The sequence below is a fragment of the Staurois parvus genome, unplaced genomic scaffold (assembly GCF_062004578.1).
Source record: "Staurois parvus isolate SC_StPar_1 unplaced genomic scaffold, SC_StPar_1.0 ptg000356l, whole genome shotgun sequence".
Taxonomy (NCBI): Eukaryota; Metazoa; Chordata; class Amphibia; order Anura; family Ranidae; genus Staurois; species Staurois parvus.
The window spans coordinates 1,829,758-1,857,377 of record NW_028318152.1 but is presented as its reverse complement, the minus strand read 5'-3'; the positions used below and the strand labels follow the sequence as shown (position 1 = coordinate 1,857,377).

The 27,620-nt window shown below is 41.7% G+C and overlaps 1 protein-coding gene across 3 annotated transcripts in view; it reads right to left on the bottom strand.

Annotated features, from left to right (window-relative positions):
* The window catches only part of CHD9 (chromodomain helicase DNA binding protein 9), a 310,468-nt gene that overhangs the window by 33,466 nt on the left and 249,382 nt on the right, over positions 1–27,620 (bottom strand). For 2 of the 3 annotated variants that reach the window (XM_089684773.1, XM_089684775.1), the window contains 9 exons: positions 21,821–21,924; positions 20,576–20,693; positions 20,425–20,482; positions 20,237–20,279; positions 17,958–18,177; positions 17,488–17,690; positions 16,088–16,960; positions 9,028–9,188; positions 5,040–5,312 (listed from right to left, as the gene is read on the bottom strand). In XM_089684773.1, the coding sequence (XP_089540899.1) occupies positions 5,040–5,312; positions 9,028–9,188; positions 16,088–16,960; positions 17,488–17,690; positions 17,958–18,177; positions 20,237–20,279; positions 20,425–20,482; positions 20,576–20,693; positions 21,821–21,924 (2,053 nt within the window). The remainder of the gene's footprint in view (positions 1–5,039; positions 5,313–9,027; positions 9,189–16,087; positions 16,961–17,487; positions 17,691–17,957; positions 18,178–20,236; positions 20,280–20,424; positions 20,483–20,575; positions 20,694–21,820; positions 21,925–27,620) is intronic. The other variant, XM_089684774.1, reaches the window with a different exon arrangement.

The following is a 27,620-nucleotide window of genomic DNA, read 5'->3' as shown; positions in this document are numbered from 1 at the left end:
GATCAGCCTTGTCCCGCCCAGCACACACCCCCGCCCCCTAGTAAAACACTCCCCTCACTCCTATAACCCTTCCCTGCTAAATAAAGTTAACCCCTTCCTCCCTATTGCCATTAGTACAGTGTCAGTTTTTTTTTTTTTTGCACTGATCACTGTATTAGTGTTTTTGGGGATGTCAGTGACCCCAAGTCAGTACCCCCCAATGTTAAAATGTCCGCCGCAGTCCCGCCATAAGTCGCTGCCATAAGTCCCTGATCGCTGCCATAATTCGCTGATCGCCGCCATTATCAGTATAAAAAAACCCCTAAAAATCCCAGTATCTTTCCCGCCATTTGTAAACGCTATAACTTTTACATAAACCAATTAATTTACACGTATTGGGTTTTTTTCTTAGCAAAGATATGTCGCAGAATACATTTTGGCAGAAATTTATGACTAAATTTGATTTTTTTCCTTTTTTTTTTTACTGGACATGTTTTATAGCAAAAAGTCCAAAATATTGTTTTTTTTCCCTCAAAATTGTCAGCCTTCTTTTTTTTATAGCACAAAAAATAAAAACCGCACAGGCGATCAAATACCACCAAAAGAAAGCTCAATTTGTGGGGAAAAAAAGGATGTAAATTTCATTTATGTACCATATTGCATGACCGCGCAATTGTCCGTTAAACTAGCACAGCGCTGTATAGCAGAAAAATGGCGTAAATTGCAGTATTTATACCATAGTTTGTAGACGCTATAACTTCCACAAAAAGCAATCAATATACACTTATTGGGATTTTTTTTTTACCAAAAACATGTAGCAGAATACATTTTGGCCTAAATTTATAACCAACTTTGAGTTTACTATATATTTTTTATAGCTGAAATTAAAAAATATTGTTTTTCTTCAAAATTTTTGGCCTTTTTTTCTTTATAGCGTGAAAAATAAAAAGCGCACAGATGATCAAACACCACCGAAAGAAAGCTCTATTTGTGTGAAAAAAAGGACGTAAATTTCGTTTGGGTGCAGCATTGCATGACCGCGCAATTATCAGTTGAATTAGTGCAGCGCCAAGTAGCAAAAAGAGGCCTGGTCATTAAGGGGGGTGCATCCTCAGGAGCTCAAGTGGTTAATGAATAAGAAAAGAAGAAGGCATAGGAAAGCCCGGTTATATGGCCTATCAATATCATGTGCTTGGCCTCTCCTCCAATATCAGAGTGCTCTCTGTAGCATTATGCTGAGAGTAAGCCATGGTCTGTATTTTCTGAATGGCTCACAAATTCTGTGTGTGGTGTTAAGTAAACACTGCAGTTTCCAGTGAAAGCAGTGAAAACTCTCTGCTATAACCAATTGCCTTAGTGCTAAATACAACTGCTCATATTTGAATTCAAAGGGATATATTCCTAAGTGATGCTTTTTAGTCCAATTGTCACTATAAAATCTCTTTTGAAATTATTACTGTCCAGAACTCTTCACGACTCTGGTAGGACCCCCTGCAATTATCGTAAAATCACAAGCCTTGGACTGGACTCCGCACAACTCCATAGCTTCATCTAAAAACTCAAAAGACACAATCCCCCATCTTTGAAGCACACTCTACTTGATTCCCTTAATTTTCAAAATGTCACCACCCTGCCATATGGTTCCAAAAGTCTACAAAGTGTTGAGAGAGGGGACCTCCTTTCTTGTCCAAGGGGGGTGCTACCTAGGTCAGGCCTTCTCTGACGACGATTGGAGAAAGGGTCTTTATCAACCACAAACAATCTACATCTTCCTACTTCCAAGAGAAGAGCTACAAGATTTTCTCCCTCTGGTACCAGACCCCACAGAGTAAGGCCAGATGTCCCCCATGACCTCCAGTCAGTACTGGAGAGGCTCTGATAAGCCGGGTACCTTTTTTACATATCTAGATATGACGCCACTTACTCTGACCATTTTGGAAAAATGTTTTTCTGTCAATGATACCTTGGTCCCTAAGACGAACAAAAAAATCCTCAGACTCTGCCTTTTAGTGACCCCGGTTGTGGTATCTTGCCATTGCAAATCTGCTACTACCCCACATATAGTGGAATGAGCACACACCTTAAACATCATGATCATGGAGACCCTGGTGTCAGATGACAAAAATGACCCTAATAAAACCTGTACCTCTTGGACCTGCTTGTTGGTTAACAAGGAACCTGCTTCTTTCAAGGCCTTGATGGGATGCTAATCACCAAGCTCTATCTCCAACATACTCAGAAGGCCTCCCTGCCTAACCCTCCCCATTGATGATTCAACTATTGTAGCCTCTGTTAAAAGGATGTAAACCTATCACTTCTCAAACAGGAATGTTCAGTAAGTTGCAGTTTGATCATTGTCCTTTTGCACCTCTCTTTCCCCTTCTGCGGGAAACTCATACAAATGAGCGCAGAGAGGCCACTCCAGGTGGAAACATGGGAACAGTTAATCATGAGCTCACCAGTGCTGCCTTGTTAATCATTTGCATGATGAAGAGAACTGAAAAGCATAGGCTCTGTGTAAAATGCTCTCAGTCAAGCACCTTAATGAAGGTGCATCTTTATTGGGTAAGACAAAGTAGCAAATATAATAAAATTTGACTAGCCTGAAGTGAACAGTGTGACTCCAATGGACGGCCCGTCCGCTCTGAAGGGAGCTGAGATCGGGGAACGCTCCTGTCGGCTTCAAATCTCTTGGTGTCAGCATACCTGCGTCCCGGGTGGCGTCATCACAGCAAGCGAAGGCAGTGTCCGGCGTCGGCTTCAGCTGGGAGCGTATGCAGGGTTACCAAGATGTCATTTTTCACGCAGTTGCGTTTTGTCGAGTCTCTGGTAACCCTGGCCGGCGGCCATTATATAGAAGACCATTAAAGGGAAGGCTGGCTGAGTGTAATTAGCAGGGGATGGGGTGTCAATCAGAGCGGACAGCTCGTCCTGAAGCAATGCTGAATACAAATTATAGAAAGTGGTGCCAATTAATGGAGTGATATGTATACATATCTTATAAATATCACTCCATTAATTGGCACCGCTTTCTATAATTTGCAATTTATACTTTTAAATTTGTATTCAGCATTGCTTCAGGACGAGCTGTCTGCTTTGATTGACACCCCATCCCCTGCTAATTACGCTCAGCCAGCCTTCCCTTTAATGGTCTTCTATATAATGGCCGCCGGCCAGGGTTACCAGAGACTCGACAAAGCGCAACTGCGTGAAAAATGACATCTTGGTAACCCTGCATACGCTCCCAGCTTAAGCCGACGCCGGACACTGCCTTCGCTTGCTGTGATGACGCCACCCGGGACGCCGGTATGCTGACACCAAGTGATTTGAAGCCGACAGGAGCGTTCTCTGATCTCAGCTCCCTTCACAGGGGACGGGCCGTCCGTTGGAGTCACACTGTTCACTTCAGGCTGGTCAAATTTTATTATATTTGCTACTTTGTCTCACCCAATAAAGATGCATCTTCATTAGGGTGCTTGACAGAGAGCATTTTCCACAGCGCCTATTTTTTTCAGTTTTCTTTCCCCTTCTGCCCCTACTTTCTTTTTTCCTCATCCACTGACTTTGTTTGAATTCTAACTCGTGACCACCGTACTGATTTGATATGGTCTTGGAATTGCAATAATAAAAATGAAGACATGTTCAAACTGAAATCTGATATGTCACCAACATAGCCACTTGTTGCATTTCAAAATGTCATTAAGATTTTTATCACATATACATGATATATATGTATCATCTAATTTTTGTAGTATTGGACTTAAAAATCATCTTATCCATGGTCATACTTAGGGTTGCCTGTATGGAGGAACAAAGTCTGGAAAAGGTAGATAAACAGAAGCCGATGATGACTCACATTTTGCTTAAAGTAAACCTGTCACAAACCATGGGCATCCCAAACTGAGCATATGAAGAAAACATACATTAGCAGAGCTTACCTTCCATGAAAACTGCACGTCAATAAAAAGTCTGTCCAGTTATGCAAAGGGTGGTCTTATTGACCAATAGGGTGGCCTAAGTGTGAGAAGATGTGGCTGAGCTCAAAGTTTACAGGTAAAATTGAGATTTGAATATAAATGCATTTACCAGTTTCTCAAGATCTAATGATTGCCCTTTCATTCATTTTGGGCGGACCTACACTTTAACCACTTCCCGCACTCATAACACCAAACGGCCATATATATATATATATTATATATATATACCTATGTGCAAACAGTTTACTGTTCTGAGAGCACACCCCCAGCACAGTAACTAAACTGTCCTGTAAAGCTCCCAATGCATAGTTGAAATTGGGGGCTGTCACATGACCACTGTGACAGCCAATCACAGTGGTCAAATGATTGGAATGCCTGCCTCCACCTCCAGCATTTCAGTTCACTTAAAGGGCTGGGAGATGAAGAAGAAGGGGTTAACATAACCACTGCTCATGCATTTTTTGATGATATGCTTAGTCTGAATTTTCTAGGTTTGTGGTAGGTTCACTTTAAGAGGGGAGTGTGGGCAAGAAAACTCTTGCTTACTACACAAGAGAGGTCTAAAGCGTATTCCACCTTTAATCAATGAAGTATTTTGTTTCACATCATACACCTATTATCTAATAGTAAAGCTATGGTTGGACATACTGTGCAAAAGCTTCTTATTGCTAACTACAATTATTGTATACTCTTGGTAGAAAAGCATGTCAGTTTGCCATATATAAAAATGCAGGTCTCTGCAAAGCATGTGGAAATGCATGCTAAAAATATTAAAAACAGCCAAGGAAAAAACAGAACACACAAAAATGGCATTTAAAGGCAGTGCAATAAAGAGCACCTTGTGGAAGCATTAAATGGATAGCAAATCCAGAATGGCTGGAAAGTTAGCCATGTAAAATCACAGTTCATATTAATGTTTTGCAGGTCCAAGCGCAATGAGCTTAAAATCGGCACAAAAAAGCAAGATCCACTCCAAAAAATTGGAGGAGTTAAGTAGTAAGAAAAGAGCAGGCAGCCAGTTGGAAAATGAGCATGCTGCACACAGCAACCAGGTCCCAGGGCAAGAGAAAAAAATAAACATACGTCATTGATTTTCACTGTAAACTCCTTTTCTGGTACATGCTTCTTCACCTTTGACATCTGTGGTGATTGACAGGGTTCGGCTTTGATTGCCACACAGGCGGATGGCTGTACACCCGATTCACTGTATTCTGTGGCAGCCCCAGGGCTATCTAGCAGTTGATTAGTGTAGAAGGTCACCACACGGACGCCATCATAGGTTTTTCGTGGTGTAGGCCATTTTCCTTTCAATACTGCTTGGCAAATGCTGTCCAATCTGTTAATTATTACACGATCCTGCGGGAAATACATTTTTTAATTAACCTGCTCATAAAATGTAACTTAATTAAAATGGTTTTCAAAATTTTGTTAACAGTTTAAACAAACTGAAATTCTCAGCAGCGATCAAAGCAAATAATACCGCAGCTTGTATTTATAGTTTAGGCATGCAAGTTGATCACAGCCACCTCTACCTCAAATGTCAGTATTAGTACAGTACATTTACTGATATAAGAAATAACATCAAGCTGCATGACACAAGCTTTAGACATGTTATAGTAATCTCCAGACTTACTCTAATGCCCTTGCCAAGGCTTTGGGCTAGTGTCTAAGTAAAGTAAAAGACAGCTTGCTTTCAAGTACATTCTGCTTGCACAGAGAAGAAAAGAGGAGCGCCAAGTCGACCATAGTGTAGTAAGTTAGTTTATTGTGGAGATCAAAAAAGCTAAAAGTTGCACTCACAAAAGTAGATAAAAGAATGTCTTTTAAATCAGTGTGCAGTCTGGCCAGCTGTGGAGATGGAATACCAGAGCACAGCTCCCTCCGTGGCTGCTATACTAGAGCTGCTGAAGCCAGGCACTATAGACAAGGAAGACCTGCCACTGTAAGACACAGAAGACAACCCGGATGATGTCCTCACACTGCCAGGACATAGGTAGTAGCAAAGGCTGTCAGAACATGCATGATGGCAGCTAGCCACGAGGGAGCTGTGCTCTGCTGTTCCATCTCCACAGATGTCCGGAGTGCACACTGATTTAAGAGATGCGTTTTTATCTACTTTTGTTTGTGAGTGCAACTTTTACCTTTTTTGATCTTCACAATTAATTTGCTTACTATACTATGGTCAGCTTGCCGCCCCTCTCTTTTCTTTTCCGTTCACAGCTTTGGGGTTCCCAGCCTGACAGAGGAGACAGCCTAGCCCAGCCTGTAGTTAGTTTAGCACTAGTTTAGTTAGTCTTGTTTCCAGACAGCTGCTACACAGCAACCCTTTAGGAGCAGTTTTTCTGTTCTAGTTATATTATTTCAATTTGTCAATAGTTTTTATTTTCCCTGTGTGATGAGCGCCAGACAATTTCTTTTTTTTTCTTAGTTGACATCAATTTGAGATTATAAACATTATAGTGACAGCTGTATTTGACCTTCAAGCTGCTTTTCATTCCCACTGACTTGTGCAAGAAGCCCTAAAACAGCTTTAATTTTTCAATATCCCATTAACCTTTTTGCTGCCACTGGTGTAAGGCTCACAGCAGAGGCTAAATTCCAGCTAATCAGGCCAGTAAGCCTTACATTAGCAGATTGCAGCCGTTCACCAAATACAGGAAAAGAAATAACTATATCGGGTTACTGCACCCACACAGCTGTCAAATTGGGAGCTGTGGCTGTATTTGTGCAAGCACTGTGTCCCATTTGACTGCCTGCACAGGGATACACATAAAACCTTTGCATCTCCGTACAAGCAACATGGCCCTCACATTATTATTGGGTGTAAGTTGTAGCAAAACTGGAAATGAGATGGCTCTTCAGTTAGTAAATTCTATTCTTTTATGTGCATTTGTGACACCTGTGCCTGTATTCCTGGGAAGCCAAGAGACAGCTCTGCACAAGTCTGCAACAAAATTAGAGAGATGCTTACTCAAAACCAACCACAGAGATGTGATCAGGGGCAGGTTTTTGTTTCCCTGTTTCAGTGCTACTGTCTCACTACTCCTGTTTAGCATTGCCTTGCTCTGTGAGAAAATTAAAGTGCATATCTAAGCAAAACATTTTTATTTTTATATTTTGAATAAAGTGGAGAGGGGTTAGACCCTGTACCATTTTTATTGCTGTATGTGCCCACATTGGGGAAATTCACACCTCTATTTGAAACAAGTGAGGGGAAATCCAAAATTTTACAGTGGTATCCAAAAAAGAAGGGGAATTCATCTAATGGTGGACACCTGTTCAAAGGTCAACTGTCTAAATAGGAATTTCCCTCCCTTCGGGAGATTTCCACTAACTTTATGTTGCATTACTGGAATAGGAAGGGACATTTCCCCAATGGTAAACAGACAGCATAACGTGGTCTTGAATATCAATCGTATAAAAAAGTAAAGCTGCCTGTGTCACGAAGATGTTAAATAATCACAGGGTTTATTTTCAGAGGGCCTCTGTACCCGTGGAACCCTACTTATGCAAAGAGCAACCAGACCTTTCACAGTCATGCTGTGGTCTGTTTTTTCACTCTTCCCACCTCATTACTGACTATAAAGTGTGACAGGCAGCCTGTCTAACAGAGAGGCATAGGCGATGGAAAAGGGCAGGCTGCAGCACAACCACATGCATTAAGATTTCATGGTCAAGTTACCCTCTTCATGAAGCCTAAAGATACAATTGAATGTTCTGCTCCTCCTAAGGCATGATTTAAAGACAAGCTATAAATCATCACCTTTATATTTTATGACAAAGTATGTTTAGGCAATAGTTTCATTAGTCAATTATTACCAAAAAAAAAGAAGATAATCACCAAACTGGTGCTCACTGTTCTGGCTCCCAGCCCCTACACTGTGATCATCACTGTGTTGTAAGTAGCTGACAATTTACAGCAAAGATAAAAGTGATGGATGTAAAGTGAATACACACAGATTTGTACAGTTTATATGCATGTTCTCACAGAAGGCTGTTCTAGCTTTCAAACGTTTGGATTAAAGAGTATCTCATCACAATTGCTCACTTCATGCAGAGTCATCCTTTTCACAAATTCTTCCCAACATTCCTCTCATCAATATCTGCTTCCAAATGCACTTTATGTCTGTCATTTCATATGATCTAGCTAAATAATGGACTCTGTAAATATATGGACTAATTTACCTATCTAGATTCTCCCATGTCCTTTAGGGTTCATGCTAAAAATGAAGCTTGGCTCATACAGAATAAAAAACTGGTGTTTTTGGGTGAAAGGGAGGAAAAGATGCAGAGTACAGCCACTTACAGCAGCCTGACAAAATCAATGACAGGCTGAAATACGTGGTGTCGGGGCACTATTCTAAGAAGTACTTGCATTTATAGAGAGATGTATGCCTCGAACTTGGGAATTCCATGTCTGGGAAACATCCTTGAAATCATGTCTCTATGTGACTACTGCTTGTGAGAACATCCAGCTGCCATGTATTTCAGCCTGTGATTGATGTTGACAGAGTGCTGGCAGCAGGTTGTACCTGTTCCTCCCTTGCACCCAAAAACACCTGTGTTATTATAAAAGCTTTATAATGGGGTTTTTTTGTGCAAATCCTTGTATATAGCTTTTGTGTTTTTAAAGGAATGTGCTGGTTTATGCAAACAAATAATAAATTAAATATTTAGACTTCTAAAAAAATATATAAACTGCACAATTGTCCTAAAATTGCCCTAAGCCTTGTTTAACACCGGTGCGACTTCAGGTTCGATATGTGATTTACAAATCTCACCTGAAGTTGCATCTAATGTATTTCTATATCACTGCCTTAATCAGTGCAATTTGAAGTAGCAGGATATCAAGAATAGTTCCTGCACTACTTTTTTCCAATTTCATTGCAACATTGATTTCTGTTAAATGACGTTACAAGCCACAGTGAAATCAGGAGGTACAAAATCGCACTGATCTGCAGCTCTGAAATCACACTACTTCAAGTGAAGTAGCGATATTTCAAAGTTGCATTCAGTGTGAACCAGGGCTTAAACCTTCTAAAGAGATAACAATATGGTACATGTCAGTCACCTTTGGCCAGTGGGCAGCTGCAAACATATATCCCCCTTGGATGAGACAGTTTGAGCTTGAGATTCCATTGTCCAGTTGAAAGCTGTCCTGAGTTTCATCCTGTATGGTGCTTAGAGAGGCTACACTCTCTTCATCATATGCCTTCACATGAGGCAATCGATCTGCAATGTTGAGAAAACATCATTAGAAAATGAAGACCAGCTAGAAGGCACCAGAATCAAAGCTGCCCAACTATGTTACCCCTGTGCCGCCCCCCACTCCCCCAGTCTTCTAGCCTTTTTTTTTTTTTAAGTGGATTAGCCAACAGTCAGGCCATCACTCTCAAGAGGAAAAGCTTGTGTTTGAAAGCTTTTATTATGGCTACCATTTTACCATTTCTAGTGCTGAGATAACTGCTGGTGCAATGGATATCTGTATTTCAACAATCACCTATGTTGTTTTGTCAAATGAACAGGAAAAGCGAAGGGCAACACAACCAAATGTTTCTGAAAACTTTCACTTTTGTGGCCACTTCAGCTCTTGCACTTGTTTAACCCTTATGGACCACAGCAGCTTTTACATTTCCACTATGGTCCTATTGATTCAGGGAGAAATATGTAAATAAAGTATATGTAAGGCCAATGTTTTGCCATTTTGGATACAGTAGAGGAGGGTTAAAACCACTGTCCATTTTGTGTCTCAATAGGGAGATTTCACTTTTGGTACTGTAGACGCAACAGGAAGTGAGAGGATATTTCTACAATGTGCATTGTTACACATCACACAGTTGTAATGGGAACATGTGTTTGCTTTGAAGATGTTCCCTCTACTCCTGGCAACTCATAGTTTCAGATTTAATGTCCTTTTCTTGGGTACATTGGTGATCAGGTCAATTAAGGCTACAGAGTGGCGGTAGAAACAAGCGATTAATCTTCCTTGCCCATCTTCAAATTTACATGGCACCTAGAGGGGTGAATTCACATCGCTGTGGCTGCAATACTTCGCAGCATGGCAATTTTAACAAGCACCACCTGTCAAACTCACCCATTGAAATCAATTGGCCCACTCTGCAACTGCGTGCCAAATGCAGCTATAGCAGTTGTGGCACAATAGTTCAAAGTAGAAACCCTAGTGGGATAGAAAGAGACACCCTAGGGATAAAAAAAAAAACAAAAAACACAGAAGTTGACAGTATTGGCCCCTGAATGCCTGTGAACCAACTATCAACCACTATCTAAAAAGTGATCCACTACAGAACACTCCAGAATCCTGCTGCCTGTGTGAAAGAGGCTTTCACAGAAATGACTGTACCAAAGCTTGGATATACACTGCAGTTGTGATCCTAAGCATTTGCCAGAAATACTGATCAGGGGAGCTGTGGTGGAGAAGGAGTAACAGTGTGCACACCTAAGGTACTTAAAGGCTGCTTCACACCAGATGCAGTCCAGTGCGTTTTTTTCTGCATCAAAAGCGCATGGACAGTAATTTATGTGGGATCCAATGGCATATTTCACAACGTTCCAGTGCAGTAAAAAAAAAAAAAAAAAAAAATAGAACAATGTGCATATTCTGTGCACTGAATTGTACTGGAACGCAGCAAAAGCACAAAAAACGCACTGGAATGCATTTTTGCCTGCAATTTCTGTTGGTTGTTAGGAGCCGGAACCTGTCAGCAGCAGGGATGAGTTATTTAAGAAGTTGGCACCCGCCGGCTTTTGTCAGGTCCCTGCCCCCACGCATTTTGTTTTTATTAAAACCATCTACCCTCCAGGGGATTTACCTCCCTTCCTGACCAGGCCATTTTTTGTGACACGGCGCTGCGTTACTTTAACAATTGCGCGGTCATGCAACGTTGTAAATAAATTAAATATGTCATTTTTTACCCACAAATAGAGCTTTCTTTTGGTGGTATTTGATCATCTCTGCATTTTTTATGCTATAAAAAAAAAATAATATTTTTGACTTTTTGCTATAAAACTATTCAATAAAAAAAATTAAAAAAATAAAAATTTCTTCATAAATTTAGGGCAAAATGTATTCTGCTACATGTCTTCACTAAAAAAAAAAAAATCCCAATATGTGTAAATGAATTGGTTTATGTGAAAGTTATAGCATCTACAAATGGCGGTATATGTACTGGAATTTTTCTCTCTCTCTGTGCAGAGAGAGAGAGAAAGCATGTCCATGTTGACAGGAGAGAGATCTGTGGTGTTTACACACAGATCTCTCCCCTCTCAGCTTTAGTGGTGATCACCAAGTGCCGGCCAAGAATTGGCGGCCGGGACCTGGTGATTGACATCCGCTGCAACCAATGGCAGCGTGGCGCATGAGCCCCCTACCTGGAGCTGCAAAATCATGTATGATTTTGCACAAAGCGGCTGCCCTGTAGCAGTAGATCCCAAAAGTATTGAAAAGCCACTACCTAAACATTTCTATAAATTCCATTCAGGTAGTTTGGAAGGAATAAAAATAAAAGCTATTTATGCACTTAAATTGTCCCAAAGAATAGGAGACTTTAATACAGTACTGCTTCAAAAGGAAAAATTGTAGATATATAAATTGAGATTTTTGGCTCTGCTGGGTCTCAATACAGAACTGAACCTCCAGGTTTTCCTGGAGGATTAAAATGATGTGACTTTCGGTATCCCCATTTTACCCAATTGAATATATGACTGAATTGAATACTTTTAATGTAAACTGGACAACTTCCTCTATAAGATGCAGTGGACTATTTACCCCCTCTATATGAAAACTGACAATTGGGATTGTGTACTAGGTCAGGAAAGAATAAGACAAATGTCCCCTTTAAGAAATATTTAGTGTGCGGACCGGACCTGGCCAGGAGGAGTCATTGTATTTAAGGAGTGGTACTGTGGAACGCACGTTATCCTGATGAAGCTATGCTTGTACGTAAGCAAAGCACATTGACAGCACAGGAATGTCACGTGATGTCATCATACCACGCCCCCATGCCTGGACATCATGGCGAAGAAGCATGTGGAGTAACAGTGGCCAGACGGCTATAGTCAAGACAATCACGAGTTGAGGAAATCTCCCAGTGGGATGAGATGGTGAAGGTCTGCAGGGTGGCAAGACTGTAACTTTATACAGTGTGGATGTGCGCTGAGTGAGCTATCTCTTAGACACAGTGATACCGAGTGGATATGTCTATAATGTAATACTGACATATTGGGTTCAGCTCCCCTGATTAACGGTTCTAAGGAGTTGAGCCAATTAAACCTGCAACTCTGCACTCAGCTGTGCTCCCTCTTCTGGACTGATATAGGGGTTGAGCAATAGTACCTCTCAGCTACTGTTGGCTAGGCATGTCAATCACTGGGTCCTGGCCTGAGATTCCCTGCCAGCACCCGGCGATCACCGTGCAATGCTGACAGGGGAGAGACCTGTGTGTAAACAACATAGTCCTCTACCCTGTCAGCACAGACATTAGGTTTTGTATTTCTCTGCACAGCAGAGAAATACAAAACAGCATGCCTCCCTAGTAAAACAGCACACCGCACATAGTAAAACACACACAGCATGCAGGTAACCCTTTGATCGCCCAAACGTTAACCCTTTCCTGCCCAGTGTCATTAGTACAGTGTCAGTGCTTTTTATTAGTACTGATCACTGTATTAGTGTCACTGGGGATGTCAGTGGCAGTTAGTTCCCACCCCGCCGCAGTTTAGCTAGAAGTCGCTGATCGCGGCCATTACTAGTATTTAAAAAAAAAAATAATCCAGTATATATATACACCATTTGTAGACGCTATAACTTTCAGGGAAACCAATTAATTTATACGTATTGGGATTTTTTTTTATCAAAGACATGTAGCAGAATACATTTTGACCTGAATTTACAAAAAAAAAATTTTTCTTTATTGAGCATGTGTAATAGCAAAAAGTCAAAAATATTGTTTTGGGTTTTTTTTTTAAATTGTCGGTCTTTTTTTCTTTATAGCGCAAAAAAAAAAAACACCACAAAGGTGATCAAATACCACCAAAAGAAAGCTCTATTTCATTTGTGTACAGCAGGGATCTCCAAACTGCGGCCCCCATGTGGCCCTTTGCTTGCTTTTATCTGTGATGCGAGGTACTATCCCTTCAACTGACACCAAATACAGGGCACTATTCCACCCCACTGACACCAACAATGGGGCACTATTCCTCCCACTGACACCAATGATTGGAGCACCATTCCTCCCACTGAAAACGATGGGGCACCATTCCTCCCACTGACAACAATGATGGGGCACCATTCCTCACTGACACCAATTATCTACATTTTTTCACCCCCATTTAGTAAACCAAGCCCATGTCATTTGCTTTGCTTGCTTTTATCTGGCCCTTGCGGCACTCCACTGATACGAGGCACTATCCCTTCCACTGACACCAAAGATAGGGCACTATTCCTCCCAGACACAAACAATGGGGTACTATTTCTCCCACTGACATCAATTATGGGGTACTATTCCTTCCACTGACACCAGTTATGGGGTACTATTCCTCCCACTGACACCAGTTATGGAATACTATTCCTCCCACTGACACCAACACTATTCTTCCCACTGACACCAATGATCAGGCACTATTCCTCCCACTGACACCAACAATGGGGCACTATTCCTCCCACTGACACCAACAATGGGGCACTATTCCTCCCACTGACACCAACAATGTGGCACTATTCCTCCCACTGACACCAATGATAGGGCACTATTCCTCCTACTGACACCATTATGTAAATTCCCCCCCCCCCCCCCCCATTTAGTAAACCAAGCCCATGGCATTTTCTACTCCCACTGGCCACAGTCCGGCCCCCCTAAAGATAAGTAAACTGGCCCTTTGTTTCAAAAGTTTGGAGACCCCTGGTGTACAGTGTTCCATGACCGTGCAATTGTCAGTTAAAGTAACGCAGCGCGCTATTGCAAAAAATTGTCCTGGTCAGGAAGAGGGGTAAATCCTCTGGAGGGGAAGTGGTTAATGTCAGATTCTTTTGTTTACATTCTGCAAACTTCTATTTTGATCACATAGTTGATGGGAGCAGCACTTGAAAGGCAATAGCCTAGCCACAAGTTCCCTTAATACAAGGTAAACCAAAAAACTGAAAATACATAACACTTTCCCTTTTAAAAGCACATGAAATAAATGTTAAAGTGTGGCATTGGCTAAACCCTTGTGTGATTCTTGTCAAGTATCATGTCTTGTTGAAACTGGATTTTGACTTTTGTACCTACAGCTGTCTACACGAATAGTAATTCAAATATTTGCATGTTGATGTTGGCAACATTGTGTATTTGTAAAAAGTCCACATACTATAATCAAGTTAGGATTTAGTGAACAAAATACAAGCAAAGAACAAAAGAAACTCACTTTTTGTAATGCAAATGATAGTAATTTTCCTTGCTTTGTTCTGCCTGAGCTATGGTGCATCAGCCTAATACAGATATTAATAGTATTCACCCAGATGTATTTGTAGGTAGTGTAATGGTAAAGCGTACTGAGCTCTCACAAAACTGTGGGAAAGGGCAAGGACGCCATGTTGTTCAGACTTCAGCCATGACAGTTTGTAACACAAGTTGGTGAACAGCAGCAGTGGTTGCCTTCTCTTCATCCCCCCAGGAAGCCTCTGGTGCAATACACAACTGTTACCTGATGCCAGAGCCTTCTTATCACACCAGGACAGAAGCAGGCTCTCTCCCACCTATTAGTCCAATCCACAATTTCGGTCTGGAAACCCTAACAAAACTGTCACCTTCGCAAGTTTGAGCAATCCGGTGAACTAACAGGCATTGCGCCATAACCTCAGTGGAAGTCTGTGGAATACCCATTTCTGTAGACTGCTTATCAGCTGAGACTCTAAAACTTCAGCATGTCTCATAACTTCTGAAATTAAGACAGTGCAACCAGAATAAAGTCATATTCACATTCATCAGTTATTGGGTGGCATTTTGAACCCAAAACCCCTATGATAGGAGGTACCAGAGTGGATTAGGCCTCCACACCCCTCCTATGAGAAATAGATCTCTGAGGCCTGCCATATCTATATCCATTTTGAAGCCAATTTCATGCTGCATAATAATCTGCATGGTAGTAGACTGTAAATGGTAGGTATTCAGAAATATGAATACTTAAAAGAAATTGTATTTAGACTTGGCCATAAACATGGTGACCTCTCAGCACCCACCCCTGGGGAGCCAGATGAATGGTCAGATGGTCTCTGTCAACACCCCCCTTGATTTCAGATAAAAAAAGATTGCAAACAGATTTGACAGCAATCGTTTTAACATCAACCAAGGAACACTGAACCGGACCTGAGAAAGCCACTGTACTGTTTTTGCTTGGTCAATTGGACTCTGCTAAAACCAAGGACTTTGCAAGTATTCTTCATTTTCAACTACTTTTTATTTCTCTGTTGCTTTATTGTCTCTATTTCCTTGTAACACCCTTTTTCTGTAACTATTTTATTTGCACCAATTTGACCTTTTCATTATTAAACCCTATTTTGAAAAGTGTTAAAGCTGTCCCTAAGTGTTTTAATGCAAACTAAAAAATCCCTGTCTCTTGAAGCGTGCTACTGTGTATGGCAAATCTCTGAATATACCTCTATGTAACAAGTGTACTGCAGATACCTGACTAGCAATGCCCAAAAAGTCATATTTTATCCAGCTACCCAAAGAATTCCTCTGATTTGTCCTTTTCTTCTCAATTCAAACACTTTATCCTCAGAATGCTTCTGACCAAAAAGTACTCTGCTACTCAAAATGGTCTTGCAGCCAATAGAACAGCCTCCCTCAACTATTTTACCCCAGAAGAACTCTTGAGATTATTTTCAGGTCTCAGGAACCCCTAGCAAGCTCTGGTGGAATCCTAGGGTTTCATGGAACCCTGGTTGATAATGGCTGCTATAGAAGATGACAACTATATGCTAGTTCACACCATAAAGAGAGAGGATAGCTTCCTAAAAGGCTGTCAACACAAAAATTCCAAACTCTCTAGCAACTCTGATAAATTGATTCGTCACTGATACACACCCTACACTTTGGGATACACTGTATTTGATCAAACAACCCTCTACTTACCGCATTTCTGTCCATCTCCATCATCGCTGTCACTATCCTCGGATGAAGATGATGAAGATGAAGAGGAGGAGGAAGACGAAGAGGAAGAGGAGGAGCAGGAGGAGGAGGAAGAAGATGAGGAAGAACTGGATCCTGAGTGTGAGCAAGACGAAGAGGAGGAAGATGAGGAAGAGGAAGATCTGGACGAGCATGAGGATCGGTTTGAATCTGAATCGGAGTCTGAACTCGAGGCTGAACCTAGTTTGCCAATTCTTTGTTTTTTGGAAGTTAGGTTAGGCGTAAGTGGCTCTGTCCTTGCTGCCACCATGCGTCTGTCTGTCTCTGACTTGACAGGTGGCTTAGATTCTCCAGTATGAGTCAGTGGGCCATTGACAAGGTTTAGTGCCTCTTCTTTCATTTTCATAGGTTCTTCCTCTAACATTGCAATATCCTCCTTTCCAGCATCATCTTTAAGTTTAACCTCCTCATTAGGACTCCCCTTTAGTTCATGCGTTCTTGATTGAGGAGTAAGAGGTGAGGATGATAATGGCAGCTGGTTTGGTGGAATTATAAGAGAAGCAGAAGAGGTTCCTTTATTCTGGCTGTAGTTCTTTTGAGATGCCATAAAGGAAAGCTCGGGATCCCGCAAAATGTGATAGTCTGTCCTGCTTACACCATGTTTAGCAGCTCCGATTAACAAATCCCTATCATGTGTACCACATTCCCACCACGCAGGCAAGTCAGGGTTTGGTTGGCATAGTTTTAAGCGCTCAAACAGCTGTGGATGACGTATAGCCTGCTCCCGAACCTTCCTCAAAAGCTCAATACGGTACAGAGTTCTGGAGGCTCTCTCCTCTGTGATTGGCTGGATTGATACTGATGTGTCTGCCATGTCTAAAAGAAAAAGAGTTTATTTATATCTAATTGTATACATTCAATATCTTCAAGGTAGTATGCAGTTTCAAGAAGCACTGGATCTCATTTATAAAAGTTTCCCTATGTAACTATTTCATACAAACTTACTCTATAGCAACTAGATACTCTTCTACAGGCTGTAAAGGGAGAGCATGATTGACTGCTATGCAGTAGCACAGATTGCTCTACAAAAGGACCATTATATGTAGTATATGATGTTCTTTGGTATCTAATAAACATTAATCTTTTTCTTTTAATAGGACAATTCAGAACTGAAATTCTTAGTGGATAGCATTATTTATTATAACCAGACGTCTGGACAGCTCCTATATGGGAGTAGGCCTATGATAAACCCTAAAGGGCCTCTTCTTATAAACGTCTCAGCACAAACAAACGTCTCCCACAATAAATGTATACAGGAAAGTGGCAGGACAATTGCCAATCGGCCTTGTGGTAAACACAATCATGAAAAACCGTGTTAATAAATGTAATTTTTAAATACTTACCTTCTTTAGAAGGCAACCGACACACCCTCCGACACATTGCTATAAAGGCATAAAGATATTTTTCAAGACTTTCATCTGTTTTCTTATGTAGTCTGGCCATTGCTCGAAACTTTGTCCAATCAAACTGACCCCTTCCTGGATCAAACACCACGCCAAATGTAGAGACAACCCGGTAAAAATCAGCTTCCTCTCTTCGAGTCCACCTACATCAACCAAACACAAATATTCAGACTTATCACACAGCAACCAGCTATAACTACTACGGTCCCAATGTACTTGACCCAGGCAGCTTGGTACAGATTTTGAAAACTGTAATAACACTCCACAGCCAGTTAGCACTTATATTCCATATGGTTAAAATGACTTTTGCTGGTAGTTACAAGATTACTGCAATTTGCACTGCCAATTAAAGAAAGTACAATTTTATATATATAAATTACAATATATATTGTAGAAAAGATGTTGCCAACCTTTGCTGTCTTTCTATTTTTGCAGCAACTTTTGGATTCAAGGAAGCATCTTCATAAGGTGCTTGTGTTACTGTTGCGTGAACTGGAAACATTGTTGGAATTTGTTGGATCTGCCTAAACTTTGAAGTTCGCTGGAATGTCGTTATAAGTCGACGAAGGCGCGTGGTCAGTGCTGACTGTGTTGGCCAGTAACTTTTATCGCCTTCAGGCCCCTGCCCATCTGGGTAGATCAAAAATAAATAAAAATCAAGGGACAATGTACATACATTAAAAATCAGCATGTTGTGATCTTCATTATTATGTTGCATTTAAAATCATTAGCATATTTAGCAACTGTCCAAATACTGGAATGGATCCTTAACAGAGAAAGACACAAAGACTGCCTGAACAAAACTCTTCAATTGTGAAGAGATTGAACTTAAAAGCTCTTAAACAACATCATCTTGCCCATTCAAGGAAAAGCAACAGTGTAAAGCGCACCCCCAACCATTTTATACTTGTATCTCCAGCCCTCCTCTTCTGCTCCTTCTGTGGTCAACAGTGCAAGTGCAACATAACCAATGCTTTTGGATATGGGGGAACTTGTGCCCTTCCCCTATGATGTAGTGCCCCAACCAATCACTAGTACTAAGTGGGTAAAGCAATGCTTATGGGAAAAGATCCCAAGCTCACCTATTCCTGAAAGCACGGAAATTTAGCAATGGTGGCCACAGAAGAAGGAACAACAGAGAGGGGAGTATAAGTGGTCAGGGGAGTATAAGTGGTCAGGGGCAGCCTTTCCACAATTATGGACACCCTGCCCTGAATGGGCAACATCACCTGGCCATATCTCCTTAAAAACAGTAAGAAGAGGCTTCAGAACATTAGTCATGAAAAAAGATTTACCTATAAGTGCCTATTTTTCTCACTTTGATGATTAAACACAAAACGCTTGCCATGTGCTGTAGTAAAATGTTCCTCTGAGGGGTGCAAGAAAAATTAACAGCAGAAGTACTGTACTTAACGTTGTTTAAAGGGAAAGTTATGATAAGGTAAAGCAATTTTTAGTTTGTGCACACTGGAAAAACATCTATATTGGAATGTATATACCTCTGATTAGCTTGAACTGCAAAAATATATAATGTTAACTGCATACCAAGGACACATGTATTATTTTCTACGACCTTGGATCTTCGTCACTGTCCTTTGCTGTTAGTTTCTATACCACATGACCCTTTCTCCTGGCAGCAGGATAATGTTCTATCATTATAAATGCTTTTCAATGGAATAATTTTTGTTCTATGTGTGAGTTCTCAGACTAGTAAGTACCAGTAGGATTTTTTGCTAATTAGCAGGTGTTCAAGTTCCCATGAAGATGTCTAAAAATAAAAAATATACAGTATCATGTTCTAAACCAGGGGTGGGCAAACTTTTTGACTTGAGGGCCGCAATGGGTTCATATATTGGACCCGGGGGCCGGACCAAGAGTAGATGAATGATGTGTATGTGTCATCCATAGTAAGTATAGTAATATTCCCCCATAGTAAGCATAGTAATTCATCCCCCATATAGTAATTCGTCCCCCATATAGTAATTCGTCCCCCATATAGTAATTCGTCCCCCATATAGTAATTCGTCCCCCATAGTAATTCATCCCCCATATAGTAATTCATCCCCCATATAGTAATTCATCCCCCATAGTAATTCATCCCCCATAGTAATTCATCCCCCATATAGTAATTCATCCCCCATATAGTAATTCATCCCCCATATAGTAATTCATCCCCCATATAGTAATTCATCCCCCATATAGTAATTCATCCCCCATATAGTAATTCATCCCCCATATAGTAATTCATCCCCCATATGGTAATTCATCCCCCATAGTAATTCATCCCCCATATAGTAATTCATCCCCCATATAGTAATTCATCCCCCATAGTAATTCATCCCCCATATAGTAATTCATCCCCCATATAGTAATTCATCCCCCCTATAGTAATTCATGAGGGGTTTGGGGGCTCAAGAAGAACATTTTAAGGAAGCAGAAAAACACAGTAAGAAAAAATTTCACGAAAAAGGGATTACAGGCCCATTAAGTAGTGGATAAGGGTTATAATTGAAAAAGGATATTGTTTAGAGTCACTTTAAAGTTAAAAAATTGGATATGAAAAATCAATAGGCAAAGCATATGTCCCTTTAAATCTCTATTAAGGTTTATTATTATTTATAGTTTTACTTTGCAAAACCTATACAAGAAATGGAAGTTAAAAATGGAAAGGCTTATGGCAATAACTTACCGCCATCTGCTATAATGAGATCACCTGGAGATGAAGCATCATCCTTTATAAAAAAAAAAAAAAAAAAAAAAAAAAAAAAAAAAAAAAAAAAGGAAAGCAGATTTATTATACAAGTAGGAAAAGAAGTCCACTAGCTATAAACAAGCCAAAATGAATACTGAAATGCAAACATTATGACCCGGTGTTACCTCCATGTCATCTTTAAATAAAGCAGGAGCTGGTTTGTACTCTGGGTCTTCAACATCCCTGTTATAAAAATAATGAGTATTATTACTAGATTCATATTCAAGTAAAAATGTTTCTGACCAGTAAGTCCATGTGTTGTATATCCCAACTTACCCATCCATGTAATCATTCGCCCTTTGTTCTGCTGCCACAGCCTTTTCATCTGGCTTTCCAGCTCTTTCCAGAAAGCAGAGTACTGGGTCTGCCCTGATAGTGTTGTATTTTTCATAACCTGTAGACACACAAAGTTAAAAAAAACAAAACAAAAAAAACTTGTATTAAAAGCACCAACTCACCAAATAACATCCATTAGTGAAAATAAAGCAGTCACTGAGGGGTTCATTTACATTGGAACTGAGGGCTGCCATATACATATATAAGGACTTGCAAGGCATTAAAGAGACACGGAAGAACTCTGAATTTAAAGCTGGACTCCAGGCAAAAGTAAAAAAAATACCATAAATCTCAGTTCAGCTCAGATTCAATAGAGAATAACTAAACGCAAAACCTTTTTTTCTATGTTTTGTATAGAGTGGACAGAGATTATAACACCTGTCAGTTTTCACCGCTGTCTGTGTCCTCATTCGGGAGATTCACCCTCTATATTTGTCCTGTTTACCATTATCATTAAAAGAAAAAAAAAAAGGAAATACCAAATTTTGGGTTGACACCAGAATAATACAGGGGAAATCTTCCAACATGGATGCAAATTCTGGTGACATCCTGGGATTGTCTCACTTTGGAGGGATTTTCTCTCACTTTCTGTTTTGGCTATGGGACAGGGAGTGAAGAGAAATCTCCCCACTGGGACACAGATGGAGAAAAAAAGACTGACGGGATAAAAGCCTCCCTTAATCTATCCAAAATGTAAAAAAAATAAAAAGGTTTGCCTATAAATCTACTTTCAAGATCATTTAATGTATGGTATTTTAAATACAGCTAGCAAAAGTTTCTGGATCAGACTTAGATATTAGTCCCCCTGTAATCCCTCTTAAAACACCATGAGTAAAAAGAAGGTCAACAGTGTTAGCCAGTAAAGCTCTACTGTACTGCCCAATACTGTCCATCTAACAATGAAAGCCTTCTTATGACGTCATTACTGTGCTCCTGCTAATTTACAAGCTGCGGTGGGCCTTATAATAGGCTATACTGTTCAAATTCAGTACAGTTTGCAGGGAGGTTACAGGGTGTGTGACACCCGGTTGTCTGGATAACAAGACAGTATTGCAATTCTAGTTCATACAGAATTCACTTAAAAGGTGATCAGCTTTAATATCTGTCTGGAATTCTGCTTTAGTATTTTCCTCTACATTTATAGGTTGAACATATTTTCTAACAAAATAAAGAGATTGTACTTACCATGTTTAAACACCCCTATTAGAAGAGACTTATCGGCTTCAGCATCCCACCAGTCCACAGGTAACTCTGAATGATCTGGCTCAGGAACCCATAAATTGATTTCACTGTTTAATAATGCAAAAAAAAAAAAAAAGTAAAAAAGTGAAACTAGATTAAAGAACTAGATTACTAGATCTTAATGGTGTCACTTTACAGTAATTACTGCATGGGCAAGAGAAGCTGAACAAAGGGCCTACCAGTAATGATACTCAAGGCAAGTTATTATGCAATGCCCCGATGAATAAAGGCCAACAACGTAGCCACCAAGAAGGGCTCTTTTCATGTGACAATAGTGAGTGTACAGCTTGTATAACAGTGTAAATTTGTTATTCCCTCAAAGTAACTCAACACACAGCCATTAATGTCTAAACCGCTGTCAACAAAAGTGAGTACCCCCCCCTAAGTGAAAATGTCAAAATTGGGCCCAATTAGCCATTTTCCCTCCCCAGTGTTAAGTGACTCGTTAGCGTTAGAAGGTCTCCGGTGTGAATGGGGAGCAGGTGTGTTAAATTTTTGCAACCCATCGTCAGGTCAGAAAACCCCTGAAACGCACAGCCAAGACAAAGAGCAGGAAGGTAGCAACCACATGCAAGTACGTGTCACAAACATACTGAGGCCCTGGACCAGCCAAGCTGACAAAGCCATGGAAGCTGGGGGACACTGTCCACCATAAAATCAAGGAGAAAACACATATCCCACTCTAGGAGAGCAGGTGACACAGCGACCATGTCAACAATTCCAGAACTGGAAACAAAGAGCCTCAATAGGAAGAACTTTCTACTGCCCTAACAGTCTCCAGCCAGGAAGACCACCCAATGGAGCATAACAGCTAGTGAGAGACAGCCCCCCCCCCCCTTTTGTACTGGACTGGGTGGTATACATACCCTGGAGCTCCATGCCCAGCGCCACACTAGTAGCAAGGTAGACACCCTAAACACAGCCCTACGAGACCCGGGGGCTAAGTTAAGGGAGGAGACTGTAGCCTACCGTAAGTGAAACCAGTCTTCCATACCACAGCCACATCCATGGTCCAAGCGGACTGCACACAGGGCCAGGGGCATAGAACTCCTTAAGGCACCACCACAAAATGGGCGGGGGGGGGGATGGGGGGGGACAGGGTGTCAAACCCCCCTGCAGCCCCCTACAAGAATATAAAGCAGAGAGTCCCCCTCGCCATCATTGCCCAGAGCTTTACAGGGCACTGAGAAAATGGCAGCTGGTCGGGGCTACACAAACATGGCCGCCGGCTGCTGACCCACTATGCAGGATTGCTGCTAGAGGTCGGCAACAGGGGGCATGAGCACACACAAGAAAAAACCGTGGAGCCACCAGCACTGTCAATGTGTACCCCCGCCCCGCAGGTAGCTTCCACGCTTTTCGACAAGGAAGGAGGACAAGGGAAACATGCCATATTCAATCATGGCAGCACAGGAGTGACCACCCACTGGGCTCCGCCCATCAGATCACAGGGCCGTCGCATGTCCACCTCCAGCTCAGAGCGTGGGCGGAAGTGACAGCGAGTAAGGGCAGGAGTCCACAAATAAAATGGCAGCGCAGCCCGAATAGGTCGCTAATCCCCGGCCTAAAGTTGCAGGTGGCTCGACTGCGTGGTGCTAATACCCACAGAGGTGTAAGAAAACCAACAGAATCTGGATTAGGGGGGGTATGGGTCAACCCCCCGAACACAGTAACAAGCGGGAAGTTACCCCCAGGAGCTAGAAAGTAGTAAGCCAGCTGCGCCGTCCCCACATCCACCAGTCCAGACACTGACCTAGGGAGGGGACCCACAGGCAGCAGGATTCATCAGGCCAATGGCGGACCTCCTCTGGTTGGGACATGCAGAAGCACTGTGGATCCAGAGTAAGGACCCCTCCTTGTAGCACTGTTGACACCCGGTAGGGGGGGAGGTCAGAGAAGCCCAAACCCACATGCCATGGGGCACAAGGACAGTGGCGGACCTCCTCTGGGTGAGAACAGGGGGCTGCTTGCCTAGGGACACAGGCAGGTTACCTGATGCTGTGAGGATGGGTAGGTTGCATAAGTCCAAGCGCTGAGGGGGGGAGTGGGGAACCCCGCAGGGACCCACCACCCCAGGGAGCATCCACGCCTCCAGGAATGGAGGGGAGGGGGCAACCACCTGCCAATCCAACTGGAGCTTCCGGGTAAGGCTCTCATGAGAGATCCTCCTCTCCACCAAAGGGGGGGGGGGGGGGGGGGGACTGTCGGCCAGGGTAACACTGACACAGACTATAGGCACCCGGTCATTTGCATCTCTAAGAGACATTGTCATGGTCGACCAAGCACGGAGCTAGTGGTCTGCGCGTGCTCACTGGTCAGACTGGGGTGACCACTGGGTTTAGATTATCCAGCCCATTGTCCAGCCTGACTGTTGATAGAAGATCTACAGGAAAAAGAAAAATCCCAGGGAAAAAAGAAAAAAAATCTATGGGACCACAAGTCCCAGCACAAAGCATGCCATACTCCTCAAGACACTAGGAAGAATGACTGGAGACCTATAGCAGAGACTGGGTTTTATACCCAGAGAGGAGAGACCATAGGAGGTGCTGATATTTTTTTCTGCCTAGTCTCTACTCCTGTAGATGAGGTTATAAAACCCTGTTTGGTTATGGATTATGAAGGCAGGCTGGGTCCATCAATGAACGTAAGAGAAATCTTATTTTCCCTGTCAACCACGAAGGGCACAGAAATTCAGAAAAAGTTGGGTCGTCCAAAAGCAGTCCAGCTCACAAAACTAGAAGGGATCAGGAACCGTCTATAACACAGTACTATCAGCAGGATGCATACCCAGATCTGAATAAGACAAAAGATGAAGTTTTCTGACAAGCAGGGAAGTCTGCCAACAACTACAGGAGGCTGCAAAGGATCAACGTGGTTCTCCGACGAGGACAGAAGAATTCCCCCTTGAAAGTGAGAGAGTGATAACTTAAACCTAAACCCTTTGGCTAATGTAAACCAGTCTAAAGAAAATATTCCTTCACCAAAACACAGACAACTGCCTTCCAACGACAGGGCTCAGGTCTTTGTTAGGGCAAGCTGAAGTAGAAACTATTCCTGAACTAGTAAGTCAAGGGAAGCCTTACAGAGGAGAAATGCTTAGATCTACTAACAACTGTGAGGGGTGCAGTAACGTCTGAAGATTCAAAATACTCCTGAAAAGGAGAGCTACAATCCTGCTATTTGTACTAAAGTCAGCAACCCAGAAAGCTGTGAGTGCTGCCAGACATGTCCTTAGCAACTGATTATTTGTTGGTAGGAAGCAGGCAGCTTTCTGCCTTTTCTGGATTAGAGATAGACTTTTCCAGACACCAGAGCATGCTTAGAGCCTCTGTGGGCACACTACTGCAGTAACTGGGCACAAATAGATAAGACCAGACTGGACACAGGGGTCCCTGTAGACATGGAGAAGGACTCGGCACTATGTGCTTTTGGGAAGACCTATTGCTCTGCGTAGCAGTAAGAAACTAGGCTCAATGTGAGATGTGAGGCAAGGACTGTGTTCTGTAACCCAAGGTAGCTGGTGCTGATAAGAGTTTTAAGTGGACAGAGGTGACCTGGTCACTGTAGGGTGGCAGTAGAATGAGATTGGAAATCCATGTGGTCCTTCAAGTTCAGAAGCAATAGAAGGATAGTGCTGCCTCTAGGCTAGATAGAAGGAAAGCGAGCACATAACACAACACCACCTAGAAAATTACATCAGCACTTGATCTCTCAGGCTTAAACCTTACTGCAGTAAAAACCAAGGGTGATGGAAAATGTCAAAAGGCTCCTATCAGTGCACATAACGTATCTCCTGGTGCTTTAGCACAACTAGCCTTAGCCTTTAGCCAGACTGTCCTCAGAGACAGGGTCACAGCTGAGGCTGTGCCACAATTCTTGACCTGGAAAGTGTTCTGCAGCTAACACAGTACACAGAGGTCTGGTAATAACCACAATAAAGAGAGCCCACTGATTGAAGGTTACATTTCTGGCTAGCCCTGCACATCCAGTCTAGCGAGGTCCAGGTATGGCCTCTAAAGCTAGTGCTGAGGAAACACCAATCACAGTGGCTGGTCTATAAAAATATAAAAACATGCCCATATAGTGGTGTAGGGATTTTGACTGAAGTCAATAAAAAAAAAAAATCCATAAAATCAGAAGCTAACAAAATGACTATTGTTACAACAAAGCTGAGAAAAAGGCAACCAACCTCCTAGAGCACTAGCAAGAACCCAAGGCATGTTGGGTATAGGAGGGGTATACAGAGGCTGGCTTGCAACTTTTTCTGTTTGCCAGTGTCCCAATCTCCTGTAAGCAGCAGTACAATCCAACTGTTTCTGAAATTGTGTCCCTCAGTGGATGAAGAAGAAAATATCTAAAAGGCGAACTGAGTTGTTTTGTCTAAGTTTACGGAAACCAAGGAGCCAAAGCAATCATCAAACAGCATTTTATCTGAAGCAGTTTATATTATTATATTAACCAGATTTGCACTCTGAGCATGCTACTGGCTACTGTGTGTGAACTGGATCAAAAGGTTAACCTTTGACCTAAAAATGTCATCAATTAAAGCAACCTTGCAAGTAAAAATAAATACATTAATAAATACAAAAAGCCGTTTCTATTTATTCCCTTTACTATCCCTTAGTTAACTATTAGTCCTAACTAAATCCTATTCCACCTGGCTATTTGTCTGCTGATTAAAAAAATTTATTTTTTTTAACCATTAATATTTTAACTTCTTTGTTTTATTAGTGTTCATGTAATTCTAAATGAGACAAACTACAGGAAAAAATGTATCCTTTTTAACTACACAGTTTTATTTAAAGAATAAGTTCATCTTTCAGCAAAAAAATAATAACTGTACATTTTTTGCAGGTAACAATTTGTGCATTTCTTATTTTTTGTTTTGAGAGCCTCTAAAGCATTGCACCATCGATCAGATCACTGATGCCATGCAGGTCTTCTGCAGATATGTCACTCTATCTGCATCCTTGCACCGGGAAGCCGAAGCTTTCCGACAGGAACACTCAAAGAACTACCACAGCGTCGTGGTAGTTCATTGAGAACTACAAGCCAACAGCCGCAAAGGCTGCTGGGGCTTGTAGTTTTCTCATTCAAAGAACACTATCAATGAGTGACGCAGCCTGGTTGGCGGAGTCTTGTCTGGTCACTTTTTTAAAAATTGTGACAGCTAGCGGGAGGAGAAGATCCCCCACTAGCTGTCACATTGGGGGGTTCGGTGGTGTAACATGTTAGACCCTGAATATGGGTGTAATATGTAACATGTTACAAAAGGTGAACGTATCCTTTAACAAACATTGATACAAGTAAAAAAAAAAAAATGTGTATGTATTATGTTGTTATTTTAAGTAATGACAATGTTATCACTGAATAAACAAGCCTATAGCAGAAATTTAATTGCTTTGGCCCACACAGAACTGTATACAGGTGCAATAGCAGGCAATAAAATTATATGATACCATGAATTTCAGTGCAATCTCAATTTAGTGAATTCCCAGTCGAGAATAAAGAATTAAATTTGCACCAGCAAGACTGAATTAAAGTGTTTGTAAAGGCACAAGGTTTTTAAATTCATGCATGCTATGCATGAAGGTAAAAAACCTTGTGTGTTCAGCAGTGCCCCCAGCCCCCTGAATACTTACCTGAGCCCCATCGTGGTCCAGCGATGTGCACGACAGCCTCAGCTGTCCCAGGTCTCTGCCTCCTCATTGGCTGAGACAGCAAGTCTCTGTCAATCACAGTC